The 23,299-nt window shown below is 42.2% G+C and overlaps 2 protein-coding genes across 9 annotated transcripts; both read left to right on the top strand.

Moving 5' to 3' along the window:
• Positions 1-206: 206 nt before the first annotated feature.
• On the top strand, positions 207-12,763 carry LOC110982209 (scavenger receptor cysteine-rich domain superfamily protein-like). 8 transcript variants are annotated; one of them, XM_087138039.1, is made up of 8 exons: positions 207-394; positions 2,444-2,594; positions 3,490-3,831; positions 4,756-5,070; positions 6,142-6,471; positions 6,841-7,176; positions 8,234-8,596; positions 9,100-12,763. In XM_087138039.1, the coding sequence occupies exons 2-8, from the start codon at positions 2,516-2,518 to the stop codon at positions 9,177-9,179; spliced, it is 1,845 nt and encodes a 614-aa protein (XP_086994165.1). In that variant the 5' UTR covers positions 207-394; positions 2,444-2,515; the 3' UTR covers positions 9,180-12,763. The 8 variants fall into 8 exon arrangements, with proteins under 8 accessions (XP_086994165.1, XP_022096166.2, XP_022096165.2 ...); XM_022240473.2 differs by lacking the exon at positions 207-394 and adding an exon at positions 905-1,341; XM_087138040.1 differs by lacking the exon at positions 207-394 and adding an exon at positions 905-1,446 and having other exon boundaries at positions 2,515-2,594.
• Positions 12,764-14,386: 1,623 nt separating this feature from the next.
• On the top strand, positions 14,387-21,963 carry LOC110982183 (scavenger receptor cysteine-rich domain superfamily protein-like). Its single transcript, XM_087137834.1, has 7 exons — positions 14,387-14,761; positions 15,438-15,764; positions 16,933-17,298; positions 17,825-18,145; positions 20,025-20,393; positions 20,866-21,219; positions 21,503-21,963. The coding sequence occupies exons 1-7, from the start codon at positions 14,683-14,685 to the stop codon at positions 21,961-21,963; spliced, it is 2,277 nt and encodes a 758-aa protein (XP_086993960.1). The 5' UTR covers positions 14,387-14,682.
• Positions 21,964-23,299: the final 1,336 nt, after the last annotated feature.

Raw genomic sequence — 23,299 nt, 5'->3', positions numbered from 1 at the left:
TATTCACTCCATGATCCACCAAAGGGACATAAATGCTGCTGCAGCTGTTTTGTTTTTGGTAGGGAATCGGAGGTCTGGGGGTATTTTGCTGGTTTATTTACTACTGATTTTTAAATCACTTTTATTGTTTGGCTGACTTCACTTTACTTAAGTTAACTTAACTATCAGATCAGTAAAGAGAGTGCTCTTCCCAGCGTTGGTGTAACGAATGGGGGGGCTAGCAGTTTGAGACAGGCATTATTCATCAGTACATATGTACATCCTTGTTTCTTATAACTCGACAGCGCCAATTCCGTTCTGGAACTTTTTTAGCTGACCACAGGTGAGGGATCTGGCGACGTTTCACTAGGATAGGAATGAGGTTGTACATGTACGTTGGTTTTGCGACAGTGGGGTAAGTGGTGGGAGGTGGGCAATCGTTGTTCTTGTTTGTTTGTTTTTTGGTTTTTTTTTGTTTTGTTTTTTTTTTTATTTTCTTTTACGTTCAGCAAACAAAGATATGGTATACCTGCTGTACTACTAGCTCTAATAGCAGATGTACATCAAATGATCAAATTAAGTTCCCGCCTGGGGGGCTTGAGGATTAATGCGCTATTTTGGGAGTAACTTTTGGTCCACACACACCCTGGCACAAAAATCCAGGGTGCGCCACTCAGTGTCGCGGAACAGTGGTTCTGACCATCAGTGTCCTTTCTCCATGTTCCGACCTGGCAATAGTTAACACAATTAATACCCAGTGCCATCGACCGTCTGAACATGAACCAGTGTGGAGTAGCTCGCCGGCTGAAGGGGGCATGGCTGCACCCACGGCAGGATCCCCGCTTGAGGCTTGTGTCCCCCCCCCGTCCGCCTTGATCAGTGTAACACCCCCCCCCTTTCAGAAAATGGGGGCCCCCGCAAAATGTACCGCAATTCCTTACGCCAGAGTTCTGAACCTTTCAATTTTTGGGTTTTTGAATGAGGCACTTTGTTTTCCGTTAACATGTACGAGTCAGGTATGGTTTTTGCCATTTTTTTTTATTTATCATGATATTTTTTCCCTTTTGGGGTCTGTTTTTTAATTTTGAGCAGAGCAGACTCTTTTGAGCAGCGTTGGATCACTGATCGCTGAGTTCAAAGGCTTACGGCCACCAGAACCTAACTATTAAATGGACAGAGCGCACCAGCTCAAAAGTTTAATATCGAAACCAAAGATCGTATAGACGCGTAGCGGCGCCATCGCCATACGATCCAGTTTGATCAAAACCCGCAGGTCCGCGTGAAGTATATTTTGTAAACGGGCCACTGAACCTGCAAAGCCAAAGTTGCCCATCCCTGCTGAATGCTGATGTATTCAATGTGGTAATGCGCGTTTGTATATTACAGAGGCAGTTGTTGATCGTTCTGCGCTGTTGGAGACGTATTTTTCAGCGGGTTTTCGAAGAATCACCCCTTTCCCCGGGAGTGGTATCCTTTCCTCATCTCTGATATTCTATACTCTAGTTTTCTATTTTCATGGTAGATTTAGGCGCACTACATGAAGGCTTACACTTGTTTGGGCGTGTGTCATGCATACATGCATTTGATGTGCATATCGCATGGGGCGATCGTGGGTCATGTAATAATGCTGGACGTGGATAGTAGTTAATAGTACAAGTAGAAATCCTACTTAGCCTTGCTACAGAGCTGATGCTACATGCTGCTTACCTGCTCCAGTCTAGTACGTGTACCCACTAAATAGGCCAATTTGATGCTCCTACAACAATGCTGTGTTCGTGATTACTGTTCAATTCCTAGCTGAATTAATCAGGCAGTGAATATTGGACTGTGAAGCAGTCGGCATCATCCCAGATATGCGATTACTTTTATTTTTGTTCGGGGTTGGTAACCTAACATGCACAGTGAATGTTGTCTTGAGTCTTTGAATTGTTATCCAGCTGATTTAGCTTTACTAGGATGGTACAGGAGTGACATCTCTGGCAAGGTGTATAAGTTAACAGTTGGCTGCACATTGTATCAATTTTTAAAAAGTGAAGAAACAATTCCTACTTATCTACCCTGTTTGCAAGAAGGTGCCATGTAATAGGAAGCCGATCCATTTATAGGGCTTCTGCAGTTAATTTTATGTTTTTCAAAGTTTCTGACTGGTTATTTTTGGCTGAAACCAAGAAAAAAATGTTTTCTTATGCTGCCGACCCTATCTGGAATTTTCTGCCCCCCCAAAAATGAAAAACCTATAATCTTGAGACTTTCTAGGGCCAAACAAGTGATGTTTTCTTGATTCCACTACCGACTGACCCTCTCTCAAGGTAAAAAAAAAATGATCCATTGGATTAACTACAGATGCCCTAATGGATTGACACACATTTGCCATTTGCTGAACCATGATTTTCAAAACGTTGCATGCATTTAGCCTTTACTTTTTGTCAGTTTTTAATTTGTATCTCCTTGGTACATGTACTAGTTCATCAGGCATCAGACAGTCTGCAGTGCCAGGTTAAGACGGTTTTCAGTTTTCTCCTGAATTGTTCCAAGAATGGAGAAATTTGCTCACTTCCGTTCCATCATGCTATTGATGTGCTCCGTGTGGGTCTCTGTTGGAACAGCACAGGAACGTAAGTACATGTAGTCAAATTAATTCCATTCCAGTTTCAATTGCTTATTCAGTGACAAATATTTTGCATTAATGAAAAACGTCAACAGGCCTTCAATTTCTTGAAATTGCAATGATACCAGAAGAAAACAAAATAGAAATTAAATATTTCTTCTGCATAACTACTGAGAGTAGAGGCAATGATCTCCTAGGGGTCCCAGAAACATTTCAATTTATAGAATTAATCAATACACAAAATGTAAATTTGCTCACATGGCATTTATTTCAGCCCTCGTGTACTTCTGCAAGTAATTTGCAGTGTTAATTTTGTTAATTTGCCAGGAGCAGAAATAAAGCTGATTCCGTGCACAACATTGGTTTAATTTGGTGGAAGATGCACTGTATAAGTAAACCATGAAACACAAAATACACAGCTAAAGGAACCACAACCTGCTTGGTGGTATTCACTAAAAACATTCACATCGGACTAAAAATGGTAAAAATAAACAGCACATGCTTCTTGTTGTGGGATGTATGCGCATGGATTACAGACAACCAACAGAAAGTCTGGGAGTGCTGTCCAATTGAGTTTGTAACTTGAGGTCTGAAGAGGCTTCGGGGAAAAGTAAAATTGCAAAGTTACATGCTGATGTCAATGCATGCTTTTTGGCAAATCTTTCACAAGACTATTTTACAGAGGCCTTTGATGAACTTAGCAAATCTAGCGGATGTAGCCTTGAGAAAGATCTCAGTTTCCTGCTAATAGAAACACAGATTTCCTGCGCCTCGTTTCGCAGGGTGTTTGAAGGTTGAGATTTGGCAGGCTTGGAATATCTATAATTAGTGCTCCATGTATTCATTAAATTTAACATAATGATTCACGTGATAATGATTCACATGATTGTCTTCTCATACAGCAGAGGAATTTGATTTGAGGCTTGTTAATGGTTCCAGCGTTATGGAGGGCCGAGTGGAGATGTTCTACCAAGGCCAGTGGGGAACCATTTGCCACAATTCCTTTGGGAACAAGAACAAGGCACAGGTGGCTTGTCGTCAGCTGGGATTCTCGTACGCAGAGTCAATCATGACATTTGGATCTGGAATAGGGAACCTGGTTTTATCTGAAGTAGCCTGCAATGGCAACGAGATGCGCATCTCTGACTGTTACCTGGGCAAACTGGGCATGGCCAGCTGTGACTATGGCACAGCTTTTGGGGTTGTCTGCTCAAATGTCGAGCCTGTTGTTCCAACCCCATCAGGTATGTACATGAATTCACTTTCAGTGCTGGTTCACTCTTTCAACCTGTGCATCACCAAGGCTACCTGGGAATTACACTGAAACAGGGTGCCAGGGTACCCAACTGTTGGGACTAGGTTACATGTATGTGACCAGTGACCCTACTGGGGTAAAATTTCAAGGGAAGCAATCTAGGGTGCACAACTTTTTTTCAGGGTGCACTGAAAGCTGATGAACTGCTACTTGTACATGGATTCTGCTCATTTTAAGATTTCCAAAGGGGAAGGTAAAGCACAGGGAACACAGACTTCTAAGAGAGGGGGGTATTTGGCCCCCCAAGTTGCCCCTTCCTCTTTCCCCCTTAGTAAACCACTGCCTTAAATTAGTCCATAACTCTTTCAGACAGAGGAATAGAAAGATTTTCAATAGGTTCTGTGGAAAGGGACAAAATTCTGAATGAAATTCAGGCTACATGGAATGCTTAAACAGATTTCACATAAATTTATGTCCAGTTAGCTTGTTGAGTAACCCACAATTGGCAATTTGAATGCCTTTTTTCCACGTTTTTCCAGGAATTTGTAGCTGCATGAATGGGGATTTGTCATTCAAAGCACTTGTCTTGCAGACTCAGTGTACATGTATTGTACACCTCCACAGTAAAAGTGATAAAATGGTGACACAGTTGAGACTGGTATTTAAAATCCCTACATTTGGGGGGGGGTTGATTTTCTTTTGTTCTATTTTCCTTATAGCTCCATTTTAAGCTCTGCTCAGAGCCTGTGGCTTAAATACATCCATATGCATATATTTTCATAAAATACAATGGAATTGTGTGAATCTATATCCTTGTTGCTCCAACTTGATGGAGTAGCCTGAAATTCAAATTGGTTCAGCATTGAACAAGGCGTCTTCTATGCCTCATTCAAACCATCTGTTTCAAAACCAGTTGAAAATGGTGCATTACGACTTGTGGGTGGCCCTGACCCCTACCGAGGTCGTGTAGAAGTCTTCATCGGTGAAGAGGGGCAGTGGGCCTCCATCTGCTATGGAAACTTTGACCTGAGCATGGTCAACCCTCTCTGTGGGCAGCTGGACTACCGCCCCCCTACCTCATATGGGACAGGGCGTTATGGTCCAGGGACGGGTCCCATCGCCACCTGCCCGTTACGTTTTGACTTGCTGATCCCATCGTACTGTGAACTGACAAACACTTGCACCCACGACATGGATTTCTACATAGACTGCGATGCCACAGAAGGAGGTGAGGCAAAATACCAGTGAAACAAAGGATTTTTAAGGTTTGCAGCAACATTCCAGTGCAAATTGGAGCGATAGAAACCAGTTTGGGGGCTCTCCAAGATCCAAAGAAAAATATCAGAGTCACTAATAATGTGTGCAGAATCAAAACCCTTCAGAACAATTCAACGTCAGCGGTGTTTTAATTGATGTGATGTCATGGATGGTCAACACACACACACAAACATGTACCTCAATCCTTAAATATTCATTTGTTTTATATATTTGTTTTATGATATTCACTTTGCTTAAATTGTTATTGGTGTGAATCAATTAACCAAATGAACTCGGGGGGCTGGGATTCGTATGTGGTGAGAGTTTTTAGCAATCTTTGCTCTACACTCCAGAGATGTAGTGTTGTTGAGAAGATTGGCAGGCAACAATCACAGTCACACTGTGGATTTGAAGATGACACCTCGCTTAGATTCTCCCCTCTATGCATGACATGAAGTGACATCAAGATTTTTTCCATAAGTTGACTTGGAAATGAAAGCCTCCAAAAGTTCGTGTGTAATTGTTTGTTGGTAGATCATAGCCACCTTTTAATACAAGGCAGAAGTGCAACACTGTCATTTCCACCATTAATTTAAAACAGCTAAAATTGTTGCAGTTCAAAATCTGTTCTATTAATCATGGGGATTTAAGAAATTGGAGTTTTTGTTTTAAAATGATTAGTAGTTTTGTGTAGATGTGGTTGAATGAATATTTTTGCTACTGGCACATTTTTGGGAATAGAACCAGACCGTTCAAAGCATGTTACCATGATTCCTATTTGCACAATTCTTGTTCGATGCCACAAATCCTGTGAGTCTTGCAAATAGTCAATCACTCATGAAAAGAGCACGGTTAACACAACATCCTATATCAAGGAAATATAATAAAGAAAAATTTAGGTCCATAAGTCTTTGGTTTACCAATACTGGTAATACAAGGTCCTGTTTATACTGAGGTAATCCTTTAATTCCCAGCTACCTTTTAATAAAAATGTTCGACTGCATTAAATATGACAAACAGTGCTTTTTATTGCATCCACTAGGTGAAGAAGGCGAGGTCCGCCTCGTCAATGGCTCTGAGCCAACAGAAGGACGCGTTGAAATATATGACAAGAATGCTTGGAAGACGATCTGTGCTGACGACCTTAACCTGATAGCACAGCAGCTCGTGTGTTACATTCTTGACTTGCCCTTCCCCTCCGTGGTGACCCCGGGGGGACTCTTTGGAGAAAGCTCCACCCACAACATGTTGAGTGCTGTCATCAACTGCACATCCAGGGAGACCATACACATTAAATTCTGTGCTCGGTTGCCGAGGACGACCCCTTGCGTTGGTGGCGATGCCGCAGTGCAGTGTGGCATGTGGAGTAATGGTGGGCACATGTAGGCTAGCTTACGCCATGTGATAGTTGATTGGTATTGCCATTTGCAGATTAATGATGCCCAAAAGAGCACACCCATTCATTTATGAACATGTAAGGATGAATCCAGAACCAATTCTTCAAGGTGGGGCCATTTTTTTGGGGGGGGAGGGGTTTTGGAGGATCCATTAAATGTAGGAATTTTTGTTATGCCCTTTGCGAGGAGTGATGCTGAATTTGGAGTATTTTACATGCATTGTGAAGGAAACGAACTGAAACAATCTCCCCAAACTTGCCTTTGCCTCATTATTTTTCAAACGCTGTTCTTTTGTTTTCACTGCTTGTTGATTTCTGTTTATTCGTTTCACATTTGTTCATCAGCCACCGAGGGAGACATGCGAGTCAGCGGTGGCCGTGATGCCACACGGGGTCGCGTCGAGATTTACCACAGCGGCCAGTGGGGCACAGTCTGCAGTCGGGGGTTCGATGACAACGACGCCAACGTCATCTGCCACCAGCTGGGTTTCCGTAACCAGCTTTATTCCTACTCCAGCGAGGCGTACAAATCCAGGGGCCTGCCGGTTTGGCTGACGGACCTGAATTGTGAGGGCCGGGAGGAGCACATTTCTGAGTGCGGCGCGGTGCTGGGGGAGCCATTGGATTGTCCCGAAGGTTCCCTGGGTGAGGTCAGGTGTGCGAATCGACCCTTTGCCAAGAGTGAGCTTCCTTTGTTCTTCTTACTGGTTGTGATGCTGTTTTGGCTGAGGTCATGGGGACTGTATGAACACACAGGGATTTTCTAAAGCTAGTTATCAGAGAGTGTTCAAACAATAGTGGATGACACCTGCATTGGGTCCCTTGCTTGAAAGATCCCCATTGTACACACAGCCTCGAACTTGTCCTTGGAAGTTGAGCCTTGGCAAATATCATTCCATGAGTGATATTTGTCTCAGAGTGTAACATAAAAGCAAAGATGGCATTAGAAATATGGCTTAACTCTTGAACATAACTTGTCACTTTTAAAAGCCAGTATTCTTAGCTGAAAATACTACCGTGCCTGAGACAAGTTTGTTGTGGAATAATACCAACCACAACTGGTTTAAATGACACATATGTGTTTGATGGGTACATTGCGGTAGCATCTGAATGTTATGACTGTGGCTAACAATCCCATGTGCTTCTATGGAAGCCACTTGCCTGGTAGCTTCAGCCATTGCCATAGGCACATGTATGATGTGACTGTGGCCATCAATCCCGTGTGCTTCTATGGAAGCCACTTGCCTGGTAGCTTCAGCCATTGCCATAGGCGCATGTATGATTCCAGCTAGACCACAGCTATTGGTTCAAATAATATGTCCATCCGTTAGAAATGGGCCTTTTTCTCCATCTACCAACTGGTGTGAGAGGTTGACACTGAGCACTACAAGCCAGTGTAAGAGTTCCCTAGAAGTGCCTGAGCTGGGTACATAGCACAAGTATGGTCTTCATAGTACGTGTTTTAACATTCAATTGTGCACTCCGGTTTTCTAATTCATCACGCTGGTTGACTTTTTTACTAAATTTTCCTGACTGATTTTTTACTATAATTTGTCCTTTTTGGACAAACAGTCATTGTCATATTCAACCAAATTAACTGGAAAGTTAGATAAATTTTCACTTGTTGCTCTGTCTTAAGGACAGATTACAAGGAAAGATTGGCTGCTTGTGGATCATTCTTGCTAGTTCCACAGACAACTTTTCCTGCTTACTGTCTGCTCCATCTTTACTCTCCTAGCTTACGAAGCACGCCTCAGTGACGGACCCTACCCCAACCAGGGTCGCTTGGAGCTGCTCTACGACGGCGCTTGGGGCGCTGTCTGTGATGATGGCTGGGATATTAAGGACGTGGAGGTGGTGTGCAGGCAGCTGGGCTTCCCTTCAGCTGTGGCTGCTCTGAATGGATGGGAAACCACGAAGCTGTATGGGTCAGGGGATGGAGGGGTCCTCTTGAAGCAAGTGGGCTGCGATGGCACTGAGGAGAACATCGTCAAATGCCGGCTGTCTTACCCAGTAGGAAACAGTTGTCTACGGGGTGCAGCTGGCGTTGTGTGCTTCAGTGACGACTACCCGAGTAAAGACCCTCGGAATGCTGGTCCCGGTAAGTACTCAAACACTCAAACCCCAAGTTGTCCATGTGTGAATGGGAAAGGATACCACTTTGTATGAACGAAAGAGGAACAATAGTGGGCCCCCAATGGCAGGCATATACACAGTTGTGTGTGTGCTTACCCTTACATCCTTAGTGAGGACTTGTGAATAAAAGATGTCCGCATGATACAGGAAGAGAGGATTTTCTGTGGACTTACCCACGTCCACAGGACATTTCCCCTCCTCTGAATAAGACGTTGAGAGGCAGTTTGGAGGTAGGGGTATCGGACAAGGAAGGGGATTAGTATTCGGCACCGCCCTATTTAATGATGCATGGCACACTCTGCTTTGTCTCTGATGCCATGTGCCTCTCTGGTTTGAAAAAAGTCCCACAGGGCAGTCAACAATTGTTAGATGCTCCATGTCTTGAAGCCAGGCTGACTAGGTAAGATTGTTCACTGATATCTGTCTGACCCTAATGTTGTTGTTTTTGTTTTTATTATTTTCCCACAGGTTTGTTAAGCTCTCAGACTGGCAGCATCGTCCTTGGCATCCTTTTGGTTTCCCAAATGATGCTCTCAATTCTCATTTAACTCCTTGGAAGATTTGAGGCTTCAGAACCTATTGTATGTCCTGCCTACAAGTCATGTTTAAAATCATTTGTTCACTGTGCCTTAGATACACACTCACAGAAATGGCCCGAGGGCAACTCTATGGACTAGAGGTTAGTGTAAAAAAGTGGATGCTTCCTTCATTCATGCATGCGTGTGTGCACCAGTCACAGCAATAATGTGGTATTCCTGAAAGAGGGAGCTGCTCGTTTCAATTACACCAGCCAAATGGTTCACAGGTTTTGATTACCTCAAGGGGGGTTCCACTGTGTCCTTTCACAAAACTTTTTGATCTGCAACTTGAAATCAAGGATGAAATTGAATCTGAAGGTAAGAGATTTGTCCCATGTACTGTCGCTTTGCATGTGATTTGATTTGTAGGGGAAGTACATTGTCTAATTACTGGTCCTGAGGTGTTTGCTGATGGAACCTCTTACATGTACATGTATGCCTCCTGACTTTGACCATTGATTTTCTACCCGTCTTCAAAATACATGTAAACTGAATGTAATTTCTTAAATATTTAGTCTCACTGTGAAGTAATGAAACAAGTGTAAAAATAAGCCTTTTGCGAGTTAACTTTGACCCAAATCTGGTTCACCGAGTTCTTTAAATTCACGTGAATGTAACAACTTTATTCTCCATACTTACCACTGTTGCTATACCTCGTGATTCAGGGCAAGCTTTTGCTTTGTTACATAAGAGACGCCTTGCAACGATACACTGTTCGCAATGGATTAGAAGGGCACAAAGGAACCGGTCCATTCCAGAGATAGTGGTCGCTATGCGAAAGCTTGCCCCGAATCACGAGGTATAGCAACAGAGTCTTCAGTCTGGGGAATTCAAATCGTTATGTTTATGTGCAATCAGATAACTCAGTGTACCAGATTTTATTCAAATTTAACTCTCAAATGGCTTATTGCCACTTGCTTCAGATCAACTTTCATCAACCATTGTGTCAGGACCCAAGTGAAGCTTTAGTATGGTGTAACTAGAAATATCTGACTTGCTGTAACTACTTTTGCACAGCTGAGAGTCTGGGAGCTAATGTTGGGACACTGCTCCAAACCAGCTGTGAGCTGTGGTGCATGTGGAAGAAGCATGTTTTGTACATTCAGTTTTGTCACACACTGAAAAGCGTACCGCAACTGAAATTTGTTTCTCTATTTTTGCCATGTGCATTGTTGCCATAGAAATTTATAAAAGAAAAAAAAACACCCAAATCTTTCACATCCAAATTCCTATATCTTGCTCTGCAGTTTTTTGGGTATATTTAACTCCATAATATCCTTATATTCTTTATAAATGATGCAGTGTATTTAACTCAATGTAGCCCTATATTTTTTCACTGGTTACAAGTTTGAACTGAAATGTGATGTCGGAAAGTGTATTGAAGAATGTAGGAGTATCGAGTTGTTTAGAATTCATGTACTGTCCAACAGGTGGATTCTACTACTCTCTTTTATCCAGAGTAATTCCAAACACTACTTTGTATTGATGATTGATGCACGGGTCTGTTTATTTTCTGGACGTAGCATTTAGGACAATTAGTGATAAAGTGCTCTTATGGGATTGACTGTGTCAAATTCTAAATATCTGCAGAACTAGATTCTATTTCTAAAAAATCCTAAATGTCAAGTCAAGACTGTCGGTGGTTAAACGGGTATTAGGGGGGGGGCAGTGTCATCATCTGACATTTGATGATACTACCGATTGGACATACATATCCTACACTGTTTTGGGTCTAATTCTAGCAGTTCCAATTGTTATCATGTACTCCTTTTACCACTGCCCCTACGATAGCATGTTACAACTGATAATGTTCAAACATTGTGCACAGTTTTTTTGAATAGGGTTAGGTAGAAGTGCACATTCAAGTTGGTGTAATTTTTGAAGTAATTTAGTGTAAGCACTGCCATATTTTGGGTGTTGAACCTGTTTACCTCATTTCAATAACCATTTACCTCATTTCAATAATATGGGCTGAAAACGTACACTCTGTGTTTTCTGAGAGCTTTTTAAAAAGATTTACAAGCTTACTCAAATGGGACTGGAACCCACAACATCCTCCTTACTTGTACAGACATCTTACCACTCAACCACTGAGCTTGCCGGGCCCTGCTTAAGTAAGATGAGCAGCCTGTACTTTGCAGAATATTTTTGAAAGATGTAATTTTTTGCGTGAAATTTGTTGTAATTTGAAAGCCCCAGCATTTAAGCAATAGTGCAAACAAGCATGTTTGTCAGAGGGTAAAGATAGGCTGCCTATATCAGATTACACACTGACATCTTGCCAGAATCATGTAGATTTATTTTGGAAACAATAACCGCAACTGCATGTTTGGTGCCAATATGTGTCAGTAAGCCTTCCTGGGACAGTTTGTTAACCGAGCTGTAGGGACAACAATTGGTTTCCAGAGCATTTTTGGTCCAATAGTGAAAAGATGAGTGTATGTCCCCACAACTATGGTACATGCTATGTGTATTACTGTTACATACATGTCTAGTACTCACTCATAGAAACCACACAAATTTAACTCCGAGGACAGTTCTTAAAAATAATGTCTGAGGACAACAAAGTCTATTACTTCCCTTGTGAGGTAAAGCAAAGCATGAACAAAGGGAAACACTAAGCCCTGTCCTCTGAAGTGTGGAGAAATTGTATTTGCACATAGGGGAATTTGGGCCCCCTCCCACACTAATGGAAGAAATGTTCAAGCTTTGATATAAAATATCCAGTCATTGTTTTTCTCTGGGCAATAGTATACCAAATACTTGAACAATTAATAGGGGTCTTCACAAGTGTTCAGTAATCATATGGCCAGATTAGATTCACCATTAATGTAAACACGTTATGAAGACCTGTGCTGGGTATCCAGGTACCTAGTATTAGCATAAAACGGGTACCCGGTTCCAAAAAGACCCAAGAATGCACACCCCTAAACAAGTATCCAAAGTCACTAAAGCTGCATAGATTTATCCCTGTGTGCTGGCCTCAACAACGTTTAAAATATAATCAATTCTTGCTACGTACTATTTTGCCGTACATACGTGCTTTGGTTGCTGCGTTATGTTTGGAAGAAACACAAAGTTTCTCCACCTAGAAATCTATTCATTTCATTCTGTCTTGAAATCATATTCTTTCCGTACATTGTATCTTGTTTATATGTTTATTCTGTATAAGAGGATGTAGAAAGATGGGATTTCAGGCTATTCATGGTGACAGACGACTAAGATGGAAAGCTTGCGGTAAGCACCATGCTATATCTCTTTTTGAGTCTGTGTGGTTCTGATATCAGAACCACACAGACTCAAAAAGAGATATTGCATGGTGCTTACCGCAAGCTTTCCATCTTAGGATGTAGAAATATGTAAGGTTTTGAAATATTTGTTATGGTAGATGAGTACCTGTATATTTTTGCTTCGAGCTTGTTAATAGAACTTTGCTATTTTATTGATAGAAGAGTATGTTGTCCAACAAAATTTTAGAACATGATGTGTTGCACTGGTGGTCAATTTGACCCTGGTATTTTATTGATCTATAATAAACAACTCTGCAAAATGAATATTCTGGATTTTCAAATACATTTATTTAGGAATTCTGGGTTAACTGAAACGTTCTTTGATAAAGGTTGAACATGGAAACAATACCCACCACCCAGCTTTGAGCCGTTGCAGGGATCAGTGTTGTGGTTGAGACCATCATGCACAAGACCAGTCACGAGTAACGTTGAACAATGATAAAGGAATGCTTTAAGTTGTTACAGTTCGTTTGAATGACTTATAACTGATGTTCAGATTTGAGGGCTTTTGTTGGTCTTGTGGGGTCTATTGATGATCCTAAGTGGTCTGAACCACAACAATGCCAGGGAGTGAATCTTGGGCTGAGAAAGTGAACATTGCATTCAAACCCAAATTTAGCTATGTTAGGCATTGGACGTACTAAAGACAAGATTTGGCCAAGCCACTAACACTTTAAAAGCAGACCAAGTTATCACTGGTACCTTAATTGCCCACTTTGTGTAGAAGTATCCCTTAAGTGGCAAAGGTCAGAGATAGACGGATAGGAAAAATTTCATATTGATGTACGGTGCTCACGTAAAGACTGCACATTCAAACAGATGTTGGATGCTCAGCGAGGCCCACACTAAATGCACTTAATTCTGTGCAAGCATGTGATGAGTTCCACCCGAGTGACACTGTTGCTAAGAAAAAACATGTCATCCTTTGTTCATTCACAACAGATAACCCCTCATCACAACCTGCTTCAAGGAGAGATGGCTAGGGAGACTAAAATGGTCACAATTATCTTTATGAATTTGTTTTCTCTCTCTTAATTCAGACCTGTAATCATGAGTCTACAAAAAGAACTGTTTTATTTCATTGCCGTGATCTGAGGTCCACTTTCGTAGAGCTGCTTGTGGAAATTGTTACTTAGTGAATTGATGTGCTAATTGAAGTGAAAATGAACTGTGTCGATCCAGTCAAAGGTCATCTGCCTTGCTGATTGGACAGGAAAGCCCGCTTTCCTCAGCCAGTGTGTTCAGTAAGTCCCTATTTTAATTGAGTTCTTTGTAGTTCCATGCATAACATGCAAGGGAACAGGAATGGCATTGGCCTGGCGAAAAGAAACACTCAATGGGAATGCATAATGAACTCCATGTTGGAAATTCCTCGAGATCTGACCTTCGTGTGCAATGGAGGCTGTACATGTAGATCACTGTTGATCGTGTCAACTGGAAGTGTGGGCATGTCCTTCATTTCTTATCTGTAGTTTTGCCATGATTAACTTGTCACTTTATGCTAGCCTGTGACTAAGTTACGAATCACATCAAGCTCTCAAGCAGTCACTGAATTTTACGGGAGCAAGGGTTTCATTGGTGATTCAGTCGGGTGCATGACTAATTTTTCCGATATCCGTCAGCATATGTGGCCTCACTTTTAAGTCACTTGCAGGGCAGACAGGGTAGCATACAGAACATTACACAAGGTGTTGAGTTCAGGGCAGGTGTGACACTTTGCATATCATGTAAAGTTTCTACAAGAATTTGGCCAGCAAGGACGTACTTTGATTTGTACAGGAAGCTGTGATGGTGAGTCATTACTTAGTCCTGAAATCAATCCGAGTTGTGGGTCATCTAACCTTAATTGGTGTGAGCCCTCTTCTTTAGTTGTATGACATTGCGTGGTCCATGACAGTGACGTTTCATCAGAACTGTCTTGAAAGAAGTTTTCATGCTGGATGTAGACATGTCTTCCCAATCATATTTAAGTTATTTGAGCAGCCTTTCCAATTACAATCAAGTTTGTTTCAAGCTTTGATGACTTAGTGACTCATCCTTCAAATTGTCTAGAAACACACCCAGTATATCCCTATCTAATATGAGCATACTCAGAAGCATTCATTTACCTTTACACCAATAGTGTGGTATTGCATTGACACTGATAATGTGGATAAGCATCGGTCTGTGTGAATTGGTCAGAGATGTTCAACTTGCTGTCAGTTGCTGTGTCCGTTGTACTGTTAGTTTGTCACCTGCTGCAGCTCTGCACAGCTGAAAGATGTAAGTTGGCATTCTTCCCAAAAACTCTAGGTCAACAAGAAAACGTCACCTGTGATGGTAATGCAGCTGCATGTTTGGCAGCTGAGGTTTAGTATTGAAAGTTGGGGGAGGGAGTTATTACATCATATTCTTTTATTTTCTTCCGATGGTCAGATCAAAGCCTTTGAAGAAGTGGTGTAAATTGTCTCAATCTCCCGACCTGCAGAATCTTCTTTTGTTCGATGTAACCATTGCTAACTGCTAAGACGAGGAATACTAAATTTCCCATGTGAATCCGTGCAGATTTTGGCCTACAATTCTTAATTCACACTTCTGCTCATTTAAGTTGGGGGATACTCTTTTCTCTCTGCCCCTTACATACAGGAACCAAACACTGTTTGGAGATTAACATGCTTAGTTTAATGTTCCCCCTTCCATAGAGAGGAATGGTACTCAATTTTAAATCCAGAGCAGTGACTTAATAGCCCTTGTAGATTACGTGCATTTGACAACAGTCACAACACTTGAGGCCAAATTTCAATTAAGGTCAAAGGCAGATATTAATTGTGTACTTTGGTGGTACATGAGCCCTTGACTGTTTTTCACTAAACCACAATTTGTCTACAATAGTTTGCAGCATGGCTATTCATATTCAGAGGTTACTGTTTGTATTTTTTTGTGACCGTGTGTCTGGCAGTTGGTAACTTAAGACTAGTAGATGGTGCTGAGCCTACCCAGGGACGGGTAGAAATATTTGAGGGTGCTTCATGGAAGCCGATCTGTGCTGACCACTGGACCCTTGAAGAGGCCAAGGTGGTGTGTCGCCAGCTCTCCCTACCGCCAGCCACGGAGGCCACCACTTGGGTGAGCGTAGGACAGAGCAATAGCACCCTATCTCAGTACGCCTTCATGTGCAGTGAAGGCAGCTTCAAATACATGCTGCTGCAGTGCATATCGGCGACACGGTATATCTGCAAGGACAGTGGCAGGGTTGCTGGTGTTGCGTGTGGAAATTGGGCAAATGGTATGTAAACATCGTATAGCCTTCTCTCGTATATCTAGCTTTGTTCATTTTAGCCGCACCTAATGAAAACCGCTTGATGTTAACAAAGACTTATTTCAAAATCTATGAGGCGCTAAAAAGATCAATAATCCTACCTTGACCCAACCCTTGTTCCTTATCTCCACAAGTCCCCACCTCCTGGCTCCCCTAAAAAGGAAATAAAGCAGAGTTGTTACTCCTCTGTCCCAAGAAATCTTATTTACAAACTCAGCTGTTTTGTACAAGTTTAAGAAAGTATCCCCAACCACCTGTCGCAGAGGTATCCCCAACCGTTGTAGAGATTTTTCAAATCCAATCTCTGTCTTTGGCCTCAGGCTTGAGTTCCAACACTTGAGTTGACATGGGCCAGCTCAGAGTAGCTACATTTTCTGCTATAGAAATAGTGCAATATGAGGCCATGGTAATATGCGTCTTTTAGTATTTTCATTTTGTTGCATTATTACAGTAAGCGAATTGAAACTGATTCCAGAGCCGCCATTATAAAAGTCATATTTGTTGATCTTTAGCTCAACACTCAAGTTCTCTTCTTGTAAAAAGTCTTCTATAAATAATCAAAAGAACATCGATCTGGTGGCAAGTGTGCAAATACATCCTTTTCCCTGAAACCTGAAAACATATCTTGGCAGGTGCATGCACAGATCCTGGTCAGAGATGGCTAAATTTAACCCAGAAAATAGTAAGGATTTTACTTTTAATTTAATTTCATGATTTACCAGGTAAATACATTTGGCAATCTCTTATAGTGACCACACATATTTCATTGGGTGCGTATCATAAGTCCGATGCCTCATAAGTCCAACGCCTCAAAAGTCTGAATTTTCGGAGGCATCTGATTAATGAGGCGTTGGATCTATAGGCCGAAATAAACTAATAAAGAATCGTCAAACTTTTAAGGCATTGGACTGTGGACTTTTTAAATGCATTTTTTTGACTTATGAGGCATCGGACCCATGAGGCATTGGACTTACAAGCTGACCCCATTATATTTATCAGATGCTACAATATGTATCAGTGAAACAAACTCCTCCTTTGTAGACATTTTACCATGTCACTTTTACAAACAACTCCTCAAGTACTTCCAGTTTTGAAATTTAAAATTCAACATTATTTCTATAATTATCACATCCAGCGAAGCAGTTTGACATTCGTCTAGCAGGGGGTGTGAATGAGTATGAAGGTAGGGTGGAGATCTTCTTCAATGGTATCTGGGGCACTGTGTGCGATTCCAGAACCCTGTTGCGACCCTTGTACACTCACCGAGAGGAGTTTTGGGACCTCAAGGATGCCCAGGTGGTCTGCAAACAGCTGGGGTACATCGGTGCCAAGCGGATAGCTGTGCAAATCCAGCCCCCACCGAGCACCCTGCCAGTCATCATGACCAACCAACGCTGCAACGGCACCGAGGCCAATCTGGGGGAGTGCAATGTGGACTACATGCGACGTGGTGGGCCCTTCAAATGCAGCAGGTCACAAGATGTGTCAGTTGTGTGCAGTGGTGAGTTGTAATCAAGAAAAAAGCAAGTTTAAGAATATTTCCATCAGTACTTACTTCAGAGGTGTTGGTTGAAGGTTCTTTTCACTGGAAGACCATGAACAGGAATTCTAATTTTTTGCACAGGCATTGGTCTCAAAATGTATGCTCCTATACCACCTGGAAAGTGGCATACCAGGTTTTTGGATGGTGATGTTGGAGGAATATTTCTAATAGCAAACGATACGAAGGAACTTTTCCAACTTCAAATTCTTTCAAGTACAAAAGAGGTAAAATGTTGATCTCAGCTACGGTTCAGATTGAATAAGAAAAAAGACAAGTCTGGATGTTCAGTAAGGTTGAGGGAAATGTTTGTGTCATGCTAAATTATCATCTTTTAAAGTGGCAAAAACAGCCTCTGAAATGGAATGAGCAGAAAAAAAAGTGTGGGGTTTGCTAAAAGTGAGTCAATGTTGGTATCAACTCCCCCCAAAAACCGTGCTAATGTTCATTACAGTTTCACTTTTTCTCCAACTTTTGCCCCACACAGACCTCAAAGTCAGGTTAGTGGATGGAGACGAACCAACCAAAGGACGTGTGGAGATCTTCAATGGTACCTCCTGGCTGACCATCTGCGGTTACCAGTGGACACTTGAGCATGCCAAGGTGGTGTGTCGTGAGCTCGCAATGCCCCCCGCAACTGGAGCCACCATGGGTGATCGGTTCAAACCAGGAAGCGGTGGAATGTCGGCGAATGACTTTGCGTGCACCGGCACAGAGCGATCGATATTTGACTGTGTCCAGACAACAAGAGACTTGAAGTGCAGTCATTTGAGTGATGCGGGAGTCATCTGTGGGGTATGGCTGCATGGTAAGAAATCACTCTCATGATGTTCTACTACCATGCTTGCCAACCTAGTAAACAGAAAAAGGGGTAATCACTGCCTACAACAGAGGCGAAGTTGTATTGGGTAACTTTCCTGAATGCCAAGCTTACTACCAGATACTAAGATGGCTTGATGTAGTTAAAGTGGAATTGCACAGACATTAGATAGTAAATAATAACAAAAAGAATTTAGGACTTTAGACAATCAGAATCTTGTCACCGAGTTGTAGACTCGAATCACTTGACTTCGACTCCAGTTGGACTCAAGTTGTTATTTTTGTGACTTGACTAGTAACTATCACTTTTTGACTAGTGACTTGACTTGTGCTTGCAAAAAGTGACTTGTAACTTGACTTGAACTGGCACATCATGACTTGTTACCAACAGAAAACTACTCAATTGAACCCATTTAAGTTTTAAATTAGGCCTGTCATCTTAAGTCTTTGTTCCGTTCGCGACTCCTACTTCGGTCTTGTCTGCCCAAGGCCATGTCTGAATCACTTGGCTGTGGCCTGAAATTACACGCCATGCAACTTGGCTTGTACTTGGACAAAAAGACTTTTGACTTGCTTGTATTTGGATGAAACTGACTTGTGACTTGATTTGACTTGACCTGTTATCAAATGACTTGTGACTGAACCAAGTGAATTGGCTTAGACTTGCAAAAATTGACATGTGACTTGACATGGACTTGGAAAAGTTAACTTGCTAACACTTCTGTCTTGTTATGTATAAAACTTAGCTTGACGGCAAATGTTTGGAAGCATTGTTTCAAGTATTATTTTTGTACTTTGATCCAATGTTTAATTAAAATGTTTTAATGTTTAAAGTTTACATCTTTTTTCATTTAACAGTACTTGTCTCATGTTTGCAATGAAGAGTTGAACACTTGTTAACCCCTTGACGATGGGAATTTCTTCCCAAAAGCTGACTCCAAGAATTCCAGCCTCGCTTGGCCACGAAGGCCACCTGCCAAACCGCAAATTCTTGGTTTGTGGCCCTGCGTGCTCTGCACACTTTGAATTACACGGTGAAAAGGCTGATTGTTCGGTGGCATGCGGCTCCACTCACCCTTCCACATTCCCGTTGCCTCTTTTCAAAGTGGGGACTATTGTGAAGCTGGTGATTATGATGCAAAATCGGTCTTTTCATTTCTGGGCTACACACAAAGACCAATTACCATGTATACAAGAGCCAGGGTCTGCCTTCTTTCACCGTGTTCGTTCGAGCGTGGGCCGAGAATAATAAGTAAAAAGCGGGCTGAGGATCTCAATTTTTACGGCGGCTATAGCAGCCTCCCGGCATGTAGGGGTTAATAAAAAATACTTAGAAAGTACTTGCTCTGAAGGCTCTGAACTGAGATGACTGTTGATGGAATTTTGGGTCCTTCCACAATATACTTTCATATTCACTCGATTTCAATATGATCCAATAGCTTGCCTAAAAGAGTCACAAGCTTGCCCTAGTGGGAGTTGAACTCACTATCTCCAACTTGTGAAGTGTTCACCACTCAGCCTCCAAACTTTTGAGGTCTAGCTTGGTTCAAGTCCACCACATTGAACATTTTTTGTAATACTCTTTACTGAAGGAAAAATACCACCTTGAATTTTACAACTAAAATAGATGTGTAATATTTAGGATTACTTGTATGTGAAAAGAATGAAATAATAAGGGTTAACATCTAAAACGGATACCTTTTTGGCCAAGAGAAATCTAGTACACAGTGCAGATTAATTTTACGGTGCAGTGTCAAGGCCTATACTAACTGAGTGTATTGCTTAAGATTTTGGTGTAATATAGTCATCGTGGCTTCTAACGATTAAAATTTTGAGATTTTTTATTTGTTGCATTTTTTGGCATACAGCAAAACAGTTTGACGTTCGATTGGCTGGCACTCTAAATGTGTATGAGGGACGAGTCGAAATTTATAACGGCGTGTGGGGAACAGTTTGCAACTCAGGAAGCATGACGGGCCCGATGCACAGTTCACAGGACGCATTCTGGGACATCGAGGATGCCCAAGTGGTGTGCCGCCAGCTTGGATACCTGACAGCAAGACGCTATGCCATGGGGAGACTACCAGAGACCTCGTTACCAGTCATGATGACTGGAACACACTGCAAGGGGGTGGAGGCTAACCTGGGAGAATGTGGGGTCAGTTACAGTGGGCTGCATAGATGCAGCCATGACCAGGATGTCTCAGTGGAATGTGACACTCGGCCCAAAGCAGATAGTGAGGCTCCTTTGCTTTCGCTTAACTTCTCGCAAAAAAGAGAGAGAACCATCAATCAGTTTAAGCTTAAAGATTCAGAGGTTTTCTTTGTGAAGGATGTAATACTCTTGAAGTCATAAAACTGAATGTCGTGACTAAATGGGCAGACAACGTAGCATATAAAACTAGTAATCAGGGGTGCCCCGATTTTAAACAACGGCGGCAGAATGATTTTCAAAGTTGGGGGTCATTTGTGAGACCATCCGGCATCGGCCATTAGAGGACCTGCCAAAGCGGGGGGCCGGTGCTCCCCTGGTCCCCCTCCCTGCTTCTGTTACAAGTGAATTTAAATGGCATGCATCCCCTTCCTTTTTTTCAATTGATGGATCTACTGATGTGTGGCACAAATTTAGGAGTTAAAGAAGATGAAAAGTTTCAGGACAATGGCAAATTCTCACTGCATTCTTCGTTCACCAAATTACCTTTCATTCAGGGTACGATATCCGTCTGGTGCAGGGTTCACATCCCAACCAAGGCTACGTACAGGTCTTATACATGGGCCTATGGAGGAGCGTGTGCGACCAGAAGTGGGGTTTGAGTAGTGCCACAGTTGTCTGCAAGCAGCTCGGGTTCCGGGCCGCAGCGCACGCCGTGAACGGGGCAACCTCTGAAAATTCCTGGGGTCTACTGGAGGGCAAGAACATGTTTTTGAACAGGGTGGAGTGCTTGGGAAACGAGACCAATTTGGCTGACTGTCCCATGAGCTATACATCTAGAGACAGCTGCACTGACCACGAACAGGCAGGGGTGATCTGTCAGAGTGATAAATATCCAAGTATTTTACCAGGTAAGCACATGCAACTTAAAATTTTGCATCACAGCAATTATTAAGTAAATTATATATTTGCCTTTGAGCTTCACTGGGGTACGCTGGAAATCAAGGTTTGCATCCCACTGGTAAGCTCTCCAACAAGTATAAGCACTTTCCTGGTGACGGGCAACGGAGAAAATAGAGGTACCCGTAACTTGTTCTTTTTGGCATGTGATCTCACAATGACGTCAATAACCAATTTGGAGCCCAAATCTCAACCACTAATTATGTTTGTGTTCATGTGGTTTTTTACTTTCAGGGGATGCCATGGAACCTGTCAACATGATGATCATCTTATCATTTGTTATCCCTCTTATTGCAATCATTTTGGTTATGTTTGCACTGTTGCTGATGTACCGCCGATATAAGATGGCCGAGCAGCGCAAGTCTAACCAAGTGGGCATTGAACTTTTTGATACTGACCTGTTTGATCGCCCCTGCATTCATGATGGGCTGGCCCAGAGGCCCCAGAATGAGTCGGGCTTCAGCAGGAGAGCCCAGCGCCGGGCCCAGCGCAAGACCCGACGGCAGGAGTACAGGAGGCAGCGGCAACTTGAGAGGCAGCAAGTCCAGTGGAGTCCGTACACTGACCGCGGACGACCGCCTTCCTACGATGAGGTGTACACAGGGCCCGTGCCTCAGTCTGCCGAGGTGATTGACACCGTTAGCCTTCTGCCCATCCTCTCTGGCCCGCAGCGGGGAAACCAATTAGATCAGTGACGCTGAAATATAAGAATTGTTTAGGGTTTTCACAGTCATGTAGGTGTACTTGTGATCAAGGAGCCAAGGATTAGTCCGCTTGATCATGCGTATCAATATGCGTATTATTGGTTATCACATCGCATTACATGGGTGTTTTTCATCAGATGATTAAACTATCAACTGCTTTCAAACACTTTTTGGTTCCACACGATGCTTTGATTTCTAGCTATTTTATAGCCCCTAAGCCTCACATATGGCAATCACTAGCCAGCTGATCTGACAACCCACCGCTGTTAAAACAAAGTTTTTACAGAGAATAACCTGTTCCAAACCAGGCTGAAACATGATGATACCATGATACCAAATCAAGAATGCGTTAATTTGAAATTGTCTTTGAATAACATACACCTCACAGCTACAAATTTGGACAGTAAATATAGCAACTTTCAAGACTGATCTTTTCTTATAGGAAAGAATTTGCAAAATAAAAAAATACCCTTTGCAATTCCAACAAAGAACACCAACACCAATCTCTTTCCTAACCCACTTTGCCACCCAAGCCAGCTCAACCTTTCTGTTCCCATCCTTTGAGCTCATGACCCCATATAATAACCCTGAATTAGGTGTTACATAATGCAGGTGATACCACAATATATTTGGCCCCCACTGCAGAACAGTGACTATTCTGTGTCAAAGCCTCACTTGTGAACAGCAGTGGGTAGTCTTGATTGGGTGCACTGACAATCACTGGGTCCATATTTCAGAGTCCCATTATTTCATTTTACACCGGCATCTCTGTGTTCTGCGCCACATGGGGCATGTTGCTGCACTACTGTATGGTGTAAATAAGTGTTTGAAGTGTGTTTTCCTGTATGCATATATCCATCACACAGAATACACAATACTGAATAATGGACAGGAAAAGGCAATTCACACTTAATGAAATGAACAACTTGTAATTTGGACTTGAACCAAGCGATTTACCTTTCGAATCCAAGTGACTTCCCAACTTAACATGTGGCCTAATTCTGTAAAGTTCTGTTTTCTAACTGAAGCAGTTTAATACTTCTTTGATTAAAGGAGGAAAATTGTTAAGCAAAGAAGTAAGGCTGAAGTATTGCACTAGGAATCTCCTCTCACCTGGATTGGTGTTGAAAACCTTTGATGGTTGTTCTGTCAACATCCCATGAATCCAAAATCTTTCTAATGTACTGTGTTACAAATGGGACATTTCTTCCTTTATAATTCGCCTGCTGTTTTTTATTTAACTCTTTCTTTGGACATTTGTAGTATTTTAAGTCTAAACTGTTCCGCAGCAGACCCTATGTATTGTGTTTTGTACCCAGTATTCTTT

Source organism: Acanthaster planci, linkage group LG06 (genome assembly GCF_054643075.1).
Source record: "Acanthaster planci isolate LZ-2023a linkage group LG06, COTS_SCS, whole genome shotgun sequence".
Lineage (NCBI taxonomy): Eukaryota > Metazoa > Echinodermata > Asteroidea > Valvatida > Acanthasteridae > Acanthaster > Acanthaster planci.
This window is presented reverse-complemented; position numbering and strand designations above follow the sequence as displayed.

Excerpts from the sequence above, each read along its gene's own strand:
- LOC110982209 (XM_087138039.1), top strand. The coding sequence starts at position 2,516 with ATGGAGAAATTTGCTCACTTCCGTTCCATCATGCTATTGATGTGCTCC. Across the intron at positions 5,071-6,141 it reads CTGCGATGCCACAGAAGGAG|GTGAAGAAGGCGAGGTCCGC; the intron begins GTGAGGCAAAAT and ends TGCATCCACTAG. Across the intron at positions 7,177-8,233 it reads GAATCGACCCTTTGCCAAGA|CTTACGAAGCACGCCTCAGT; the intron begins GTGAGCTTCCTT and ends TTACTCTCCTAG.
- LOC110982183 (XM_087137834.1), top strand. The coding sequence starts at position 14,683 with ATGTTCAACTTGCTGTCAGTTGCTGTGTCCGTTGTACTGTTAGTTTGT. Across the intron at positions 15,765-16,932 it reads GTGTGGAAATTGGGCAAATG|CGAAGCAGTTTGACATTCGT; the intron begins GTATGTAAACAT and ends TATCACATCCAG. Across the intron at positions 17,299-17,824 it reads TGTGTCAGTTGTGTGCAGTG|ACCTCAAAGTCAGGTTAGTG; the intron begins GTGAGTTGTAAT and ends TGCCCCACACAG.